The sequence below is a fragment of the Paramisgurnus dabryanus genome, chromosome 3 (genome assembly GCF_030506205.2).
Source record: "Paramisgurnus dabryanus chromosome 3, PD_genome_1.1, whole genome shotgun sequence".
Taxonomy (NCBI): Eukaryota; Metazoa; Chordata; class Actinopteri; order Cypriniformes; family Cobitidae; genus Paramisgurnus; species Paramisgurnus dabryanus.
This window is the reverse complement of record NC_133339.1, coordinates 48,718,620-48,735,886: the sequence shown is the minus strand read 5'-3', so window position 1 is coordinate 48,735,886 and position 17,267 is coordinate 48,718,620. Positions and strand designations below refer to the sequence as shown.

Here is a 17,267-nt window from a genome sequence, read left to right as displayed (position 1 = left end):
TTTGAATAACATGTGTATATGACAAAAAATATAACATTATGGTAAAGACAAATGTTTGCTTTTGAAATATGTTTGTGATATTTTCACCGTGGTGTTTCATTTTGAAAGAGATGCATTTTGCACCTTGCGTGTGCAATTCTTGAATTTGTGTGTTAAGTTTTGAAAAAAAGAGGAAAATGTGTGTAAGCAGTTGAAAAAAACTGTAATTTAGTGTATAGCGCCCTCTGACGGTTTTAAAGTGTAAACATGGGTGCCCTGTTTAAAACATGAGTTAATCTGCAATTGTGATTCATAAATTGTGGTCCTCCCAGTTTTTAAATATTTGTGTATCCTACATATTAGTTCACTGACAGATTATTAACATATTATTAGTTCACTGACAGATTATTAAAATAATACATTTTCATCTCTTCACAAAATAAACATTTTAAGTTGGGATTTAATATCTTCGTCAGATATTTTTGTTTACTGGTAGAGAATATAAAGCGAACAAGTCTATATCAAAATTAACAACTCCGACACCTAAAGTGCATCTCATCCTCATGGATCAGATTTATAATTTCTTGCTCTGAAATGTCACCACACTTTTCCACTAATCCATTTGCAGGTTAACTTACTGGACATTTCTCAAGGAATGGCCCTAGCACTAACTGGTCTGGTACTGCAGGGACCCGCTGTGTGCAGGCAAATGTTGCTGTTAGTGGGTATTGCCGTAATGCATATCTATGGGCTGATTCAATGCTGGTTCCTGTAAATAAAGTTATAACAACAATGTATATCCAGCTCAGTAGGTGGCGGTGATGATCAATGTTTTTCTATCTGCGGATCAGTCTGTCTTTAAAGAAGAAGACATGGCGTCACGACTTCTCATAAACAGTTGGAGGTGAAGATGTAGGAATTATCAGATTTTTTTTAAGTCAAACTTTATTCTGGTAAGTTAATATATTCATGTTGGTGACCTCATCGCATTATGAGTTGTTACCTATCGAAACATATCACTGCATAAGTTAACTCTACCGTACCTTAACATGTATTACATTTTCCTTATCTCATAACATAACATGTCAGTTTATTTGGTAACACTTTACAATAAAGTTACGCATTATTTACCATGAACTAACAGTGAACAATGCTTCTACAGCATTTATTAATCTTAGTTCATGTTATTTTTAGCATTTACTAATACATTATTAAAATGAAAAGTTGTAACTGTTAACATTAGTTAATGCACAATAAACTAACATGAACAACTGTACTGACATTAACAAAAATGTATAAATGTTAATAAAATATATTGATCATTGCTAGTTCGTGTTAGCCAAGGCATTTAATAATGTAAACAAATGCAACCTATTTTTGTGTCTATTATCCTGTAATATATTTTATGTAATAGTGTTCTCCTTATTTTGGGAATTTTATGGATATGCTTATTGAATTACATTTGATTTTATTTTGACAAGTTCATGCATGTTTTTATGTTCCTTTTGCATTTATTTATTTTTGTCAGAATTCCAGTGATGTACAGCATTTAAGGTTTTTAATGTTGCATATTTTATTTTTAAAACCTATTCTTACATTGCACATGACTCTAATTGTGAGTTTATTCAGAGTTATTAAAATATTTTTAATATTCTAATGACTAAAGGAATTATAAATAGTTAATATTTTTCTTCATTACTTTTAAATAGTCACTTTGAAAAATGGATTTGCAAGAACAGATATTTCATTTTGTGTTTACGTTAATCCTGAAATCATTCAAATTTACAATTGTGAAATAGTTTTGGATTAGGGGTGCATTACAACTAATCAACTAATCGTTTGCAGAATAAAAGTTTTTGTTTACATCATATATGTGTTATTTTTCTGTGTAATAATTATTTATATATAAATACACACACATGCATGTATATATTTAGGAAATATTTACATGTGTATATACACTCTTTTATTTATATATATATATATATATATATATATATATATATATATATATATTTATTATTAATATAAATACTTAATATATACACTTTTTTTCTTAAAATTATACATGCATGTGTGTGTATTTATATATACATAATTATTATACACTATACACAGACATATTATGTAAACATAAACTTTTATTCTGCAAACGATTAGTTGTTATGCAGTCCTATTTTGTATATATTGCTGTTTATATTATTTAGGATGTCACACTGCAGTTAATGAAGTTTTGATTGTTCTTTGCCGTTTTGTCTGCCTGATTTAGTGTTGAGATGGAAATCATGGCTGCGAATCTGTCTGCTACCTCCCCGTCCACCTCCACGCTGCCGCCATCTCCCTGTGTGGAAAACTTTGGTTTCCCATTGTCCTCTCTGGAGAGTGAAGACTATGTGTTTGTGGAGGCTCGGCATTCCAACAAAGTTTTGGAAGGCTTGAATAGCTTACGGCTCAATAATGCTTTCTGTGATGTGACTCTGTGCTGCGGAGGGCAGGAGTTTCCCTGTCACCGCATCGTACTGGCTTCTTTCAGCTCTTACTTTCAGGTAATCATTGTTTAAACAAACAATCCAGGCTTCCAGGAATAGTCTTTTTACGATAGTTATTCAATACAGACGATACATATTAGTATGCTCGGTTATTCAGTTTAGTCTTAGCTGCTGTATTTTGCTACTTATGTTGTCTATCGATTTTTGTTGTGTTTCCCATGCTTCTATTAATGTAAAGCTGCTTTGAAACAATTACTTACTGTGAAAAGCGCTTTATAAATAAAATTGAATTGAATTAACAGACATATTCCTGAAGAATTCATACACGTCTTCATGTTCTGTCACAAAGTCTAAATATTCTTAGCTTCTTGTTTTTCTTTAATTACATGTTGTTGTTTAAAGGGTGGGTCTAATGGTATTTCATGTATTCCGACTTATTTACCCTGTTAAAAGTTGGATTCCCATGTTAAACATTGGCAAAGTTTTTTGCCAAATACTCTTTGTAAGGGTTTGTACAAGTTTCAGAAAGTTTTTCGACTACTGAATCAAGAGCACGCCCATCAACGTGTTTCATTCGGTTTACAGAAGTCATAGGCAGCTCTGCAAAGATTTGTTGTTTTGTTTTTAGGTCACATAATCAACGTCACCAAAGAAGTATGTTTTTATTTACGTGGGAAACTTTATCTTGTTCAGCTTCCCATACAACTTAGGGTTAAAGGATTAGTCAATTTTCTTAAAAGAATCCAGATAATTTAATCAGCACCATGTCATCCAAAATGTTGATGTCTTTCTTGTTCAGTCGAGAAGAAATTATGTTTTTTGAGGAAAACATTCCAGGATTTTTCTCATTTTAATGGACTTTAATGGACCCCAACACTTAACTCAACACTTAACAGTTTTTTCAACGTAGTTTCAAAGGACCACTAAACGATCCCAAACGAGGCATAAGGGTCTTATCTAGCAAAAGAATTGTTATTTTTGTAAATAAAAATTTAAATATGCACTTTTAAACCACAACTTCTCGTCTATCTCAGGTCCTCTGACACATCAGCGCGAACTCACGTAATTGCATAGTGACGTAGAAAGGTCACGTGTAACATTTATGAAACGCACATTTGTAGACCATTTTAAACAATAAACTGACACAAAGACAATAATTAGTATCATTTGACATACAACAACATCGGAACGGTCCTCTTTCTCCACACTTGTAAACACTGGGGCGTAGTTTCGCATACATCATCCGTGACCTCTTAATGTGATGACGTATTACGTGACGTCACGCTGGCGTATCACAGGACCGGGTATTAACGAGAAGTTGTGTTTTAAAAGTGCATATTTTTTATTTTTCTTGTCAAAAATGACAATCGTTTCACTAGATAAGACCCGTATGCCTCATTAGGGATCGTTTAGAGTCCTTTGAAACTCCGTTGAAAAAAACTGTTAAGTGTTGAGTTAAACGTTAAGTGTTGGGTTCCATTAAAGTCTATTAAAATTAGAAAAATCTTGGAATGTTTTCCTCAAAAAACATAATTTCTTCTCGACTGAACAAAGAGAGACATCAACATTTTGGATGACATGGTGGTGAGTAAATTAACTGGCTTTTTTAAGAAAATGGACTAATCCTTTAAGGGAACAGTGTGTGCATTTTTTTTCAGGGGCAGCAAAGGAGTGTTAGTTTATTTTTCCCAAAATATAAGGTTATAAATAATTAGTTTGGGTCAGATTCCAGTTAGATGAGCTACATTAAAAGGTGATGAATACTGTACCTAATACGCATCTGTGACCACACATCAGGCATAAACATTTTAAAATCTGCTTCTTGTGTCTTACAAAACATTACTTTGTGTGTCTTCTCAATCACTCTTAATGCTCAGTTCTTATTTCTCTTCTGTTTAAGTAACTTTATGTAGTCCTTATCACTTAAGGCACATAAACAATGTAGCTGAATTTCCACATTTAATACTGTAACACTGTAATCAGTGTCATCCCAGCCCATGCTTAACTTCAGGGGACATGTACAAAACAGATAGACTTAATGCTAAAAGCTTGACTTTCTTCATCTGTGCTGGTGCAGGCCATGTTCTCCACTGACCTGATGGAGTCACGGCAGGAACGAGTTGCCATCAATGGGGTGGAGCCCCAAATGATTGGCATGCTCGTGTGCTACGCCTACACCGCAGAGGTGGTGATCTCCAAGGCTAATGTGCAGGCGCTCCTTGCGGCTGCTAACCTGCTGGACGTGATGGCGGTACGGGAGGCATGCTGCAGGTTCATGGAGCGTCAGATGGATGAAATGAACTGCGTGGGCATTCACTGTTTCGCTGAGGCACACTCATGCCGAGAGCTGGAGCGATGCAGTATGGAATACATACAACAGCACTTTAGCACCGTCTGCCAACAGGTAAACTCGACCACAAAAGATAGAAGTCAAATTTTGCTTTTGTTTTGAGTCCGATTTAAATCTTCATTTGAAAGGGTTTTAAATCTGGCTTAATCGAATTAAACTACTCTAAATTTAAGTAATGTTAGAATGCCAAAGTCAACTTTAATTTTCCCAGCAACAAAATTGTGGCCAGTGAAAATAACTTTGGAGGATATTAGAGGATAAAGTGCCAAAAGATTATCATTAGAAATGTCATGGATAGGCGTGATGTGTACAGCTCCATTGTGTAGACGCTCTGTGCATTTTAAACGACAGAAATGGTCCAATGTCTCTAATGCAGACTGCTGTTTTAGCTGGGAATAATATGAAAGTTTTAACAGATTGGTACTAAAATATTAAACAATGTCTGCATTTGTGATTGTAGACACAACAAACAAGAAGCACTAACTTGCGTTTGAATAATGGTTTAGTCAGTAGTTAATTCTTTAAATATGAAAACATAGACTAATTACAGGCTGTGAGTCAGAAGCGGGCAGAATTATGATAATGATCGTTGTGTCCACGTTAACAGACAATACCTGTGTTTGTTGTAGTCCAAGAAAAAACATTAGCCGTTTCTCAAAACCAAGTACGCCGAACTCGGACTTGTGTCCTTCGTAGTTCGAACTTGCAAGTTCAGACTCGGAAGAACGAACTCCTGACGCAAAATGCATTCTGGGAAACTTCGCTGTCATAAGTCCACACAAGTCTCCTCTGATGCATCCTCGATAAAATGGGCGGATCAAGAACACATCCGGGGATTTTATGTGAACTTGGGCTTGATGCGAACTTTGAATTGGAACAGTACTTGGGCCGCGACTGATGACGTTTCAATTCAATTCAATTCAATTCAATTTTATTTATATAGCGCTTTTCACAAAAGTCAATTGTTTCAAAGCAGCTTTACATAAATAGAAGCAGTGAAAAGCACAGAAAACGACAGATAGCACAACAAAATACATGATAGCATGAGCAGTTAAATTTGCTGCGGCTATGACTCAATATTATAATTGCACTTATTACTAAAGCAACGTATAGAAGAGGAAGCTAGATAAAGCCCAAAAAGGCTGCCTCCCCGGGGTGAAAAACCCCCTAGGAGAAAAAAAACCCCGGGCTTTTATCCGAGGAAAAATAAGTCCTAGGAGGGAAAAACCCTTGGGAGAACGGAAATGGAGATTTAGCGGAGATTAAGCGCTTCTGCCGGTGATCGTTGGTCAGGTATCAGCTGGGCATAACGTTGAAGGACAGCCAGTAGATCAGAGGTGTGCCGACTTTCACATCTACCGGGACTGGGTCTGTTTGTGAGACAGGGAGAGAAAAACAAAATCGTATTAGCGTAGCGGCCGTTCATATGTATTGAAGTGTCACACAGTGATGTGGTTTAACTCAGCTTAGTTCCAGACAGACTAAATATTGCGGCATAATTATGTTATCCACAGTTGAGGATTTAGCAAATTGGGGGCCCAATGCGAGGGTATATATGGTAAATAAGGGTCACCTTCCGATCTTTAAGAGAAAATGAAACCTGACGACCCGTTTGACTAAGGCCTAAAGCCCCACTGTCGTCGTTAATGCAGGTTCAGTGGCAAACGGGTCTATATTGTATACCATTTACAGGACCAGGAGAAAACGCCAAAAACATCGCAACCCGACCATACGTGTTAACCCGTTTGACTAAGGCCGGAAGCCCCACTGTCGTCGTTAATGCAGGTTCAGTGGCAAACGGGTCTGTATGGCATACTATTCATAAGACTTACGATAGCGCGAAAAACGCAACCCGACCATACATACCAACCCGTTTGACTAAGGCTGGAGGCCCCACTGTCGTCGTTAATGCAGGTTCAGTGGCAAACGGGTCTGTATGGCATACTATTCATAAGACTTACGATAGCGCCAAAATCGCAACCCGACCATACGTGCCAACCCGTTTGACTAAGGCTGGAGGCCCCACTGTCGTCGTTAATGCAGGTTCAGTGGCAAACGGGTATGTATGGCATACTATTCACAAGACACACGAAAGCGCGAAAAACGCAACCCGACCATACATACCAACCCGTTTGACTAAGGCTGGAGGCCCCACTGTCGTCGTTAATGCAGGTTCAGTGGCATACGGGTCTGTATGGCATACCATTCACAAGACACACGAAAGCACCAAAATCGCAACCCGACCATACGTGCCAAACCGTTTGACTAAGGCCGGAAGCCCCACTGTCGTCGTTAATGCAGGTTCAGTGGCAAACGGTGGCAAACTATTTAATGCAATTCATTTTAAGTGTTCATGCAGAAAAGGTTTTTATTTATTTATTTGGTTGGTCTGTGTTATGACCGTGAGTGCTTTGTTCCGTGAAAATAACTATTGCGAGTTAAGAACCTTTACTAGACAAATTATGCGAATGCTTTGTTGAAGAGAAAAGTTTTAAGTCTAGATTTAAAATGATCGACTGTGTCTGATTCTCGGACATCGGTTGGTAAATCATTCCAGAGCTTAGGGGCTAAGTAGGAAAAGGATCTTCCACTTTTAGACACTTTTGATAGTCTAGGGATAATCAATAGGCCAGAATTTTGCGACCGTAGTGTGCGTGATGGATTGTATTCTGATAGTAATTCTCTAAGATATGAGGGTGCTAAGCCATTTAAAGCTTTGTAGGTGATTAGTGATATTTTAAATTGGATGCGATATTTAACTGGTAGCCAGTGTAAAGATGCCAGAATTGGGCTTATGTGGTCATACTTCTTAGATCGAGTAAGTACCCTTGCAGAAGCGTTTTGAACTAGCTGAAGCTTGTTGACCTGATTTGAATGGCATCCCCCGAGTAGCGAGTTACAATAGTCTATTCTAGAGGTCATAAAAGCATGAATAAGCTTCTCTGCGTCAGATGTAGATAGTATATGGCGTATTTTTGAGATATTTCTAAGATGGAAGAATGCTGTGCGGCAGACGTTGGCGATATGACTATCAAAGGATAAGTTGCTGTCGAACATCACACCTAAGTTCCTAACCGTGGAAGATGGCACCACAGTACAGCCATCTATGTGCAATTTGTAATCTGACATATTATGTTTGTAGCGATTTGGTTCAATAATAAGTACCTCTGTCTTATTGGAGTTGAGCTTAAGAAAGTTATGTGCCATCCAGTCACTAACATCGCTAATGCAGTCTTTTAGCTTAGAAAACGTGTGTGTTTCGCTGGGATGCGAGGTGATGTAAAGCTGGGTATCATCCGCATAGCAGTGAAAACTTTTGTTATGTTTCCTGATAATGTCTCCTAGGGGTAACATGTATAACGAGAACAGGATAGGACCTAAAACTGATCCCTGCGGTACACCGTATTTAACCAGGGAGTGATATGACTCTTCCTCATTTACATAAACAAAGTGATAGCGATTGGTTAGATATGACCTAAACCAGGCTAGCGCCTGACCACTGATACCAACATAGTTTTCTAGTCTATTGAGTAGGATTCTGTGGTCTATTGTGTCAAATGCTGCACTAAGGTCTAGTAATATAAGAATTGAGATTTCACCACGATCGGATGTTAATAGGAGGTCATTTGTAACTCTAAGCAACGCTGTCTCTGTGCTATGGTGGGGCCTGAATCCTGATTGGAACTTTTCATATGTACTATTATTTGTCAAGAATGTGCGTAACTGGCTTGCCACTACCTTTTCTAATATTTTCGAAAGAAAAGGGAGATTTGAGATTGGTCTAAAGTTATTAAGTTCTCCTTGGTCAAGCTGTGGTTTTTTAATCAGCGGTTTAATAACTGCTAGTTTGAAAGCTGTTGGAACGTATCCTATTTCTAGCGATGAGTTAAAGATATTTAGAACCGGGGTTGACACTACAGGGAATACTTCTTTAAGTAGTTTTGTGGGAACGGGGTCTAATATACAGGACGATGATTTGGATGATGTGACTAGTTTAGAGAGCTCATCTATTGTAGTAGGTTTAAATGAATCAAGATGTTCGTATGGTAGTCTAGTGTTAAGTGAACTAATGGGTAGAGTGGTGGGTGCCTGGGTAGCTACGATGTTTTCCCTAATAGCCGAAATTTTGTTAGAAAAGAAGTTCATGAAGTCGTTACTATTGTGTTGAAGTTTACTATTGGTTTCTGTTTGTTCTTTGTTTCTAGTCAGTTTCGCAACTGTGCTAAAGAGGAAACGAGGGTTATTATGATTCTCATTTATAAGCTTGCTAAGATATGTAGATCTGGCGGTTTTAATAGCCTGTCTGTAGTGTTTAACACTCTGTTTCCATGCTGCGCGCCATTCTTCTAACTTTGTGCTTCTATAATTTCTTTCCATTTTTCTAGCTGCCTTTTTAAGGGCTGCGGTGTGATGGTCATACCATGGAGCTGGCGGTTTTTCTTTGAATCTCTTTTTTCGAATGGGAGCAACGGCATCCAATGTGTTAGAACAGACATTGTTTAGGTTTTCTATTTCAATATCTAGATCGTCACAGTTACCTGCTACATGTTCCATTTGGGACAGGTCTGGAAGAGTGCTAATAAAGCTATCTTTAGTGGTGGAAATTATTGTTCTGGCTAGTCGGTAGCATGTTGTAGATTGAGTGATCCTATCTAGAAGTACAGTGTATGACACAAGGTAATGGTCAGAAACTGCATCACTCTGAGGTGATATTTCGACGTCATTAATATTGAGTCAGAGTGACAGAATTAAGTCTAATGTGTGATTACGAGTATGCGTTGGCCCTGTCACGTTTTGTCTAATATTGAGAGAATTTAGAACATCTATAAACGCACGTCCTAATGCGTCTTTTGGGTTGTCCACATGGACATTAAAATCACCAACAATAAGAGCTTTATCTACAGTGACTACAAGCTCAGATAGGAAATCTGCTATTTCATTAAGGAAATCTGCATGGTGGCCCGGTGGTCTATAGATTGTCGCTAAAGCAAAAGAAAGCTGTTTGTGGTTACGATCAGTTATTTCCATATTTAACAACATTACTTCAAATGATTTAAATTTTAGCTCAGATTTTTGGTTTACTTTAAACATTGTGTTGTATATTGTAGCTACACCACCCCCTCTCCCCTTTAATCGAGGTTCGTGTTTATAATAATAGTCTTGTGGGGTGGATTCATTTAAACTAATGTAGTCGTCTGCTTTAAGCCAGGTTTCTGTTAAACAGAGTACATCTAAGTTTTGGTCTGTAATTATTTCATTGACAATAGGTTCTTTATTGGTAAGCGATCTAATGTTAAGAAGGCCTAATTTTAAGATTCGAGATTCATCTGTTAATGTATTGTTTTCTAATTTTATTTGAATCAGATTTGTACCAGATGTAACAAGCGGTGCCCTGTATTTATTTGTTCGGGGAACAGATACAGTTGAAATGTGCTGATATTTCGGTAAGATTGACTCGAAGTGCTGGGATATAAGTGGTCTTGACATATCACGGCAGCTAACAGATGGACGGTTAAGCCGATCCTTCTGTTTCCTGACCTGGGCCCTGGATAGTCAGACTATATCAGAATTAAGACTATTGATCAGATTTTTAGTGAGTATAGCACTTCCTTCCGATGACGGATGAAGGCCATCTCGGGTTAGGAGGAATGGTCTTCCCCAGAAATGCTTCCAATTGTCTATAAACCCTACGTTATGCTGAGGGCACCACTTTGACATCCATCTATTGAGAGACACTAATCTACTATGTGTGTCATCTCCCCGGTAGGCGGGGAGGGGACCAGAGCATATTACATTGTCTGACATTGTTTTTGCAATTTCACACATCTCCTTAATATTATCTTTGGTGATTTCCGACTGGCGGAGCCTAGTGTCATTCGTGCCGGCGTGAATAACAATCTTAGAAAACTTCCGCTTAGCATTAGCCAGCACTTTAAGTTTGGATCTAATGTCAGACGTTCTGGCTCCCGGTATACAGTCGACTATGGTGTTTGGTGCCTCAATGTTAGTGTTCCTGAGTATAGAATCTCCAATGACCAGGGCACTTTTAAAAGGTGTTTCAGCTGGTATACTCCTTAGGGGATCGAATCTGTTAGAAATTGTCGTTACGTTATGGGTCTTAGAAGGACGCCTTATATGACTATGCCGCCTAACAGTCACCCAGTTTGACCGCCGACTTGACTCTGATGACGGAACCGAGCCATGTGTATTTTGATAAACACTATGCGCGCTCGATACAGTATTTGTAATATTTATATTAGCATCTGATGTCGGAACCGAGCCATTAGTCTTTTCGCTCGATAGATTATTTGCGACAGTAACATTAGCGGTTTTGCTATCCTCAACTAGCGTTCGGATGCGCGATTCTAGTTCAGCAACCTTCTCCGTTAACCTTAATACTTCAATACACTTAGTGCATGTAAACCCCTCTATGCTAACAGCAGAAGCTAAACTATACATGTGGCAAGTAGTACATGTTACAATAACAAGCGGAGTCTTACCGCTTTCATGCTGGGCGATGGCGTCTTCGTTTACCCGAACGCGGTCCCCGGAGCTGCATCGCGTGGGGTGTTCGGTTGTGACACGCCTCAGTCGCCTGCGAACGTCTGGGGCCAGGGTGATGTTTGGCTTGCTGAATCTGCGAAGGCCGGGCAGCGGTTCCTCCACAGCTTCCCGATCGCTTTCATGTCGTTCACGGTCCGTGAAGCTGCATCGCGTGGAATGCATGTTTGTTGCTCGCTTGTGGACGTCGGAAGGCAGGGTGAAGTGGGCGCTGTACCTCGCCTTGGATCTGCTAAAACCGGGAAACAACTCCTCCACAGCTTCCCGCTCAGGTGAGGATAGGTCAGAAAAGCATATATCAGATGAATCCGCCATTAGATCGGAAAATGCTAGCTTCAGCCTCCACCGTGTGGATGCTAGCGGGCTATATGCTAACACCGGGTGTTTATTAGTGATAAATAGTTTCACGTGGTAGTACTGCTCAATAATCGTCACGGTAAAGTATTCCTATGTAAAACTAATAAGTTATATTATATAAATAGGAATAAGATGGTAAAAAAAAGCTTTTAGATGATGAACTCGACGGAGCTACGATGCACGATCTGTTCAGCGTGACGTCACAAACCGGATGTCCGGAAACCATGAGGTCACCTCCGCTCGCGGTGTAAATTTGTGTAGTTTTGCTATTGAGTTTCTCGATAACAACCTTCACTTTAAGAGCAATCTCCTCTTCACAAGTCCACAAGAACACAAGTACAGACAAGAACGCATATTGAGAAACGGCTATTAAAGTTGGAAACGATAACTCACATAATTGGCTATATGCCCAGCTGCACTACTTCCTGAACTTCAGCCGGTTCCTTGTTTTCTGTTTGCCATTATTGGACAAACTGATTCATCCAGGTGTGTCTGATTATTGTTGTTGAGACTACTGAGGTCAGGCACACCTGGATTAATCAGTTTGTTTGTGACTACTGAGGTCAGGCACACCTGGATTAATCAATTAGTCCAATAATGGCAGACAGGAAATCGGCTGAAGTTCAGGAAGTTGTGCAGCTGGGCATAAAGCCAATTGTTTACTTTGGGATTTTTACCTTTTGCATATCGTTAACATCTGTTAACACACACTTACACACCAAAGTAAATGTAAAATCGTGAATCAGGTAAAAGTTGCTCTTAAAGTCTTCTTTCTCTGCTATTCATTTTTCCTCTTCAGGAGGAGTTTCTTTCTCTTTGTGCCGAAAAACTGACTGAGATCATTTCCAGTGACCATCTGAATGTGCCAAAAGAAGAGACTGTATTTGAGGCGTCCATGCTCTGGTTTGAGAAGAACCCCTCACACAGACAGAGCTTTGAAAAGGTTTGTTATAAAGACATATTTTAATGTAATCACATTCATGCACTGACTACTGCCAGTTTATTTGGGATTGACTAAGTTATGCCCAGGGGCAGGGCCAAACCGTATCTGCTGATTTATTTTGATATTTCTTTGGAAATTTATGGAAAATATGCGGAATTGTAACTCGAGAGTTGCTGGTTCGAGTCTCACGGCTGCCAGGTTGCGACTGCGGTGCGCTTGAGCAAGATCCAGAACGGTCCAGTTGCAGACATCAATCACAGTTTTCCAGGATACCACAACATTGCATAACCTCTGGTTCATACACCCTGCAGAGATTTATATCCCCCCCCCCCCCCCCAAAAAATGGGCTAACCTTTCACAGATGAGAATGTATTGTTTTTGTATTAACTTGAAATTAAAGGTTTATATTATAGTATAGTGACGTTTAATGTTGTGTTACACTTTTTTTGTGTGTCCCACAATTCTTGGTTAATACTTTGTACAACCCCCTTTTGCCAACAAGACAGCAGTTAATTTACTCCTATAACATTTCATAAGATTGGAGAACACAGAAAGAGGGATCTTTGACCATTCTTCTTTGCACAATCTTTCTAGATCATCCAGTGTCCTCTTAGGCACTCTCTTCTTTAGCTCGCCCCACGGATTTTTGATTGAGTTGAGGTTCTGGGGACTGAGATGGCCATATGTATGTATGTATGTATGTATATGTATATATGTATATATTAGGGGTGGCACGGTTCACAAAACCCTCGGTTCGGTTCGTATCACGGTTCTATGGTCACGGTTCACGGTTCAGTACGGTTCTTGTTGTTATTTTTTCTTTAAATTTTTCACACGCCAGAAATGTATTATCTTATTAATGTATTAATTATCCATAATTTAGGATACAGTATTAAAAAAAGTTATATCATGTAATCATGCACAAACTGAATTTGACTTTAAGCACATTGGACCATCTCTGAGGAAAGCCAGGTGAGATTTTGATAGAGCAAGAGGGAAGACATTGATGATTTCAACATGCTTTTCATTTATTTGGCAAAAAAGAGAATGTGTATTGCCATCTACATAAACTTTATGTGCATTTTTAGCACACAAAGATAACTTGCATTTATTAAAATGCCAACTTCAGTGTAGCTCTTAGATTTATCACTGAGAGGCTGCTTTAATACTGAGAGTTTATGTGGAGGAGAGAGAAACATAACCTTTGCACCTGTAATATTAAAATCTCTTTAAGTCTCTTTTGTCCACTTTTGACCACTTCTGATTACTTTGAGGGGCAATTTCTGAAATAAGATCGCGCAACTTTCACACGCTAGCAAAATGAAACTACGCGGAAATCAGCCGCTTAATTTTATCAATGAAAGGCTAAAAATAGCGCTGAAGACGTAAAACAGTGTTCAGTACCTCAGATAAATGGTCGGAGAGAAGGCGATCTCCTGTGGCTGTTGGAGCATATTCAACCCATAGGCTGCAGTTCAATCTATTGTTTTATTTCCGCTGTCATCATAGGTAACATGAAATAAAAATATGTTTCCACACACCAAACTTATACGACGCTGGCGCATCCTCCAACTGCGGGCAGACTTCCTTTTCTCTCCCACTTGCCATTTCTACACGTAACATAACCCGCAGTACTTATACTCCAAACCAGTCACCTCTTCTTTCGCGCGAAAGGGAAACACGCTATCTGAGGTCACATACAGGGCATGAGACTACATTGCGCATGCCATGAACCGTTGAACCGTGCGGTACACACGCGCTCCGAACCGAGACAAGCGAACCGAACGGTTCGGATTTTTTTCATGGACCGTGCCACCCCTAGTATATATGTATATGTACATATTTTAGAAAGAAACATGTACTAGACCATGTGTACTCTGGTCTGCACTGAATGTTGCTTCAAAGTTTGAGGGGTGTATTATGTTAAGCTCTGACATCCACAGGTCTAAACAGAGCAGATGGGTCCTCTCGCATACCTGTGATGGATGTCTAAGATTAGTCGCCAATATGTGTTTCGTTGAAGTCTTTACTTGTGGGATTTAACTTTGTGTCATGCAAATTATCTGCTTGAGTTGCATATTTTCAACTTGCACAAAAGATGCGCAATCATCCATACGAGTTTGCGTCTATTCACATCTTTGCATTGACTTTGTATTTAATCTACTCGTGCAAATAGTTAAATTAGCTTCTGGTGTGTATGCCCCATAGTTTCTTTGACAGTCAGAAAGCAGCACAAACCTATCGACTGAGTCATTGGACTACACAACTCATTTAATGATTGATTAGTCATGACTGGACATTTGCATTATGCATAGCTTTGTTGTTTTACTTTTTTATGCATGCATAATTCAGGTTAAATAAAATGGTAATGAAATCTAGTTAGAGTAATTTGTTATCTTGAAAACAAGAACCCAAGATTAAACCTAGTAGAGAAATATTTCAGGACAAGTTTGCTTGTGTATGTGCAGGTAAGGACAGTATGAAACATGTTAAATGACAGGAATTGTGATTTGTTGTAGGTTCTCGAGCACATCAGATTGCCTCTCATCAGTCCATACTATATCCATGATGTTATTGAGACGCTGGATGTGGTAAAGGAATCGTTCAAGTGCCAGAAGCTGATCTCCGAAGCCAAGGATTATTTACTGCTTCAGGACCGCAGGGGAGAGCTGTACAGCTCCCGAGCACGGCCACGGCGCTCAACAGGTATCAATGTTCCAATATTTGTGAGATTTCATTACTGTTCCATGCCAGTTTTAATGATTATAAGTTAAATTAAAACAATAACATGTAGTGTCAAGTATTTTTCAGTCAATGTTGCTTTGGTTTTTAGAGTTATTGTTTAAGTAAGGCAAATAATACATCTAGAACAAAGATATCTCAAGAACCTCAATCCTAACAAAATCCACCAAAATCAAAACAAGTAATTTCCTGTCCAAAAGAAAAACTCATGATGTCTTAAGCACTATTCGGACGGGATTAGTTTTCCAAACGACGTTTGAGTTTCAGCGTGTCCCCCAGGACGTCTGTGATTTTATGTACCGATTCGGACGGGATTAAAATGATGCAGGCTATTCCAGTGATGGGAGTGTCTGTTTCATGCATTTGGGCGTTGCAGTAGCACGTGCTCTGGATACGCGTGTTTGTAATGTTTAATATTTTGCTTTAAATGTAAAATCATGACAGAACATGTAATTTATTAATTTAATTTTAACAAATCAAAATAAAATATACAAATCCTACTAAAGTCCCTGCTGAAAAAACCAGCTTAAACCAGCCTAAGCTGGTTGGCTGGTTTTAGCTGGTTTAAGATGGAAATAGCTGGTTTTAGCTGGTCTCCCAGCCTGGTCAAGGTGGTCTCCCAGGCTGGCCAGGATGGTCAAGCTGGTCTCCCAGGCTGGTCAAGCAGGTCTCCCAGGCTGGCCAGGCTGGTCAAACTGGTCTCCCAGCCTGGCCAGGCTGGTATTACGGCTGGTCAAGCTGGTCTCCCAGCCTGGTCAAGGTGGTCCCCCAGGCTGGCCAGGCTGGTCAAGCTGGTCTCCCAGCCTGGCCAGGCTGGTATTATGGCTGTTCAAGCTGGTCTCCCTGCCTGGTCAAGCTGGTCTCCCAACCTGGCTGGTCAAGCTGGTCTCCTAGCCTGGCCAGCTTAAACCAGCTAAGACAAGCCAGCCTGACCACCAAGCAGGCATGACCAACCTTCAACATTGAAATTTGGTTGAAATAACCTCAGTTGTTTTTTCAACATTGATACAATGTTGAAACAACGGTGAATGGTAAACGATTGCAAAAGGTTAATACAATGCTTAAAAATCAACGTTGAAATTTGGTTGAAATAATGCCAGTACGGTGAATGGTAAACGGTTGTTTTATGACATTTTTATTTGTGAATCCTTTAGATAAAAATTTAAAAACTCATTTAATGAAAATACTTATATTTTTAAAATTTAACAAAAGTAATTGATCAAGTTAAAAATATATTAGACACATGCAAATAAATCATCTTTGTATCTTTATTTTTCCCTTTCAAAACAAGTGACTTTTTGGTAAATATTTTTCTAGGTTGCTCATATTATATAATGTTTAAGAAGCTAAAAATATTTTATGTATACTATTTGATTGATTTTAACACTGGTGGGGCATGTGATTTCCATATGAATTCAGGAGATGGATTAGGCTGGATAATTTTTTTCTAAGCATAATTATGGTTGTTTTATTTTTATTATATTTTCATCACAATGTCTAAAATATAACATTTAAAATATACATTTTAAGAATACCAATAATAATATAATAACATCCAACCTTTTATCGGCTTTCTTTACGGTGCCACAGACAGCTCCCTCAGCCTTTTGTAAGCAAAACATGCCCATGCAGGCCCACTGTGGGGTATACTGTGGGACAGTGTGGGCAGGGCAAACTCACACCACATCCCAAATGGGCCCCCAAATTATCATTGGTTGTTATTATCTTAGCAGATAATTTTCTTTTGATGTTTGTTGTTGTTGTTAAATCAAAAACCAGTTACTACACTTTTATTATAATAAAACCATATTTTTATTTTTATTTTTTTTAAGCTCTGTCCATTAAG

The 17,267-nt window shown here is 38.8% G+C and overlaps 1 protein-coding gene across 1 annotated transcript in view; it reads left to right on the top strand.

The window, feature by feature from the left end:
• The first annotated feature begins 808 nt into the window (after positions 1-808).
• Positions 809-17,267, top strand: part of LOC135750364 (kelch-like protein 24) — a 30,894-nt gene continuing 14,435 nt past the window's right edge. Inside the window, exons 1-5 of the mRNA XM_065269169.2 lie at positions 809-932; positions 2,249-2,525; positions 4,546-4,872; positions 12,536-12,679; positions 15,199-15,385. Of these exons, the coding sequence (XP_065125241.1) occupies positions 2,256-2,525; positions 4,546-4,872; positions 12,536-12,679; positions 15,199-15,385 (928 nt within the window). The 5' untranslated portion in view covers positions 809-932; positions 2,249-2,255. The remainder of the gene's footprint in view (positions 933-2,248; positions 2,526-4,545; positions 4,873-12,535; positions 12,680-15,198; positions 15,386-17,267) is intronic.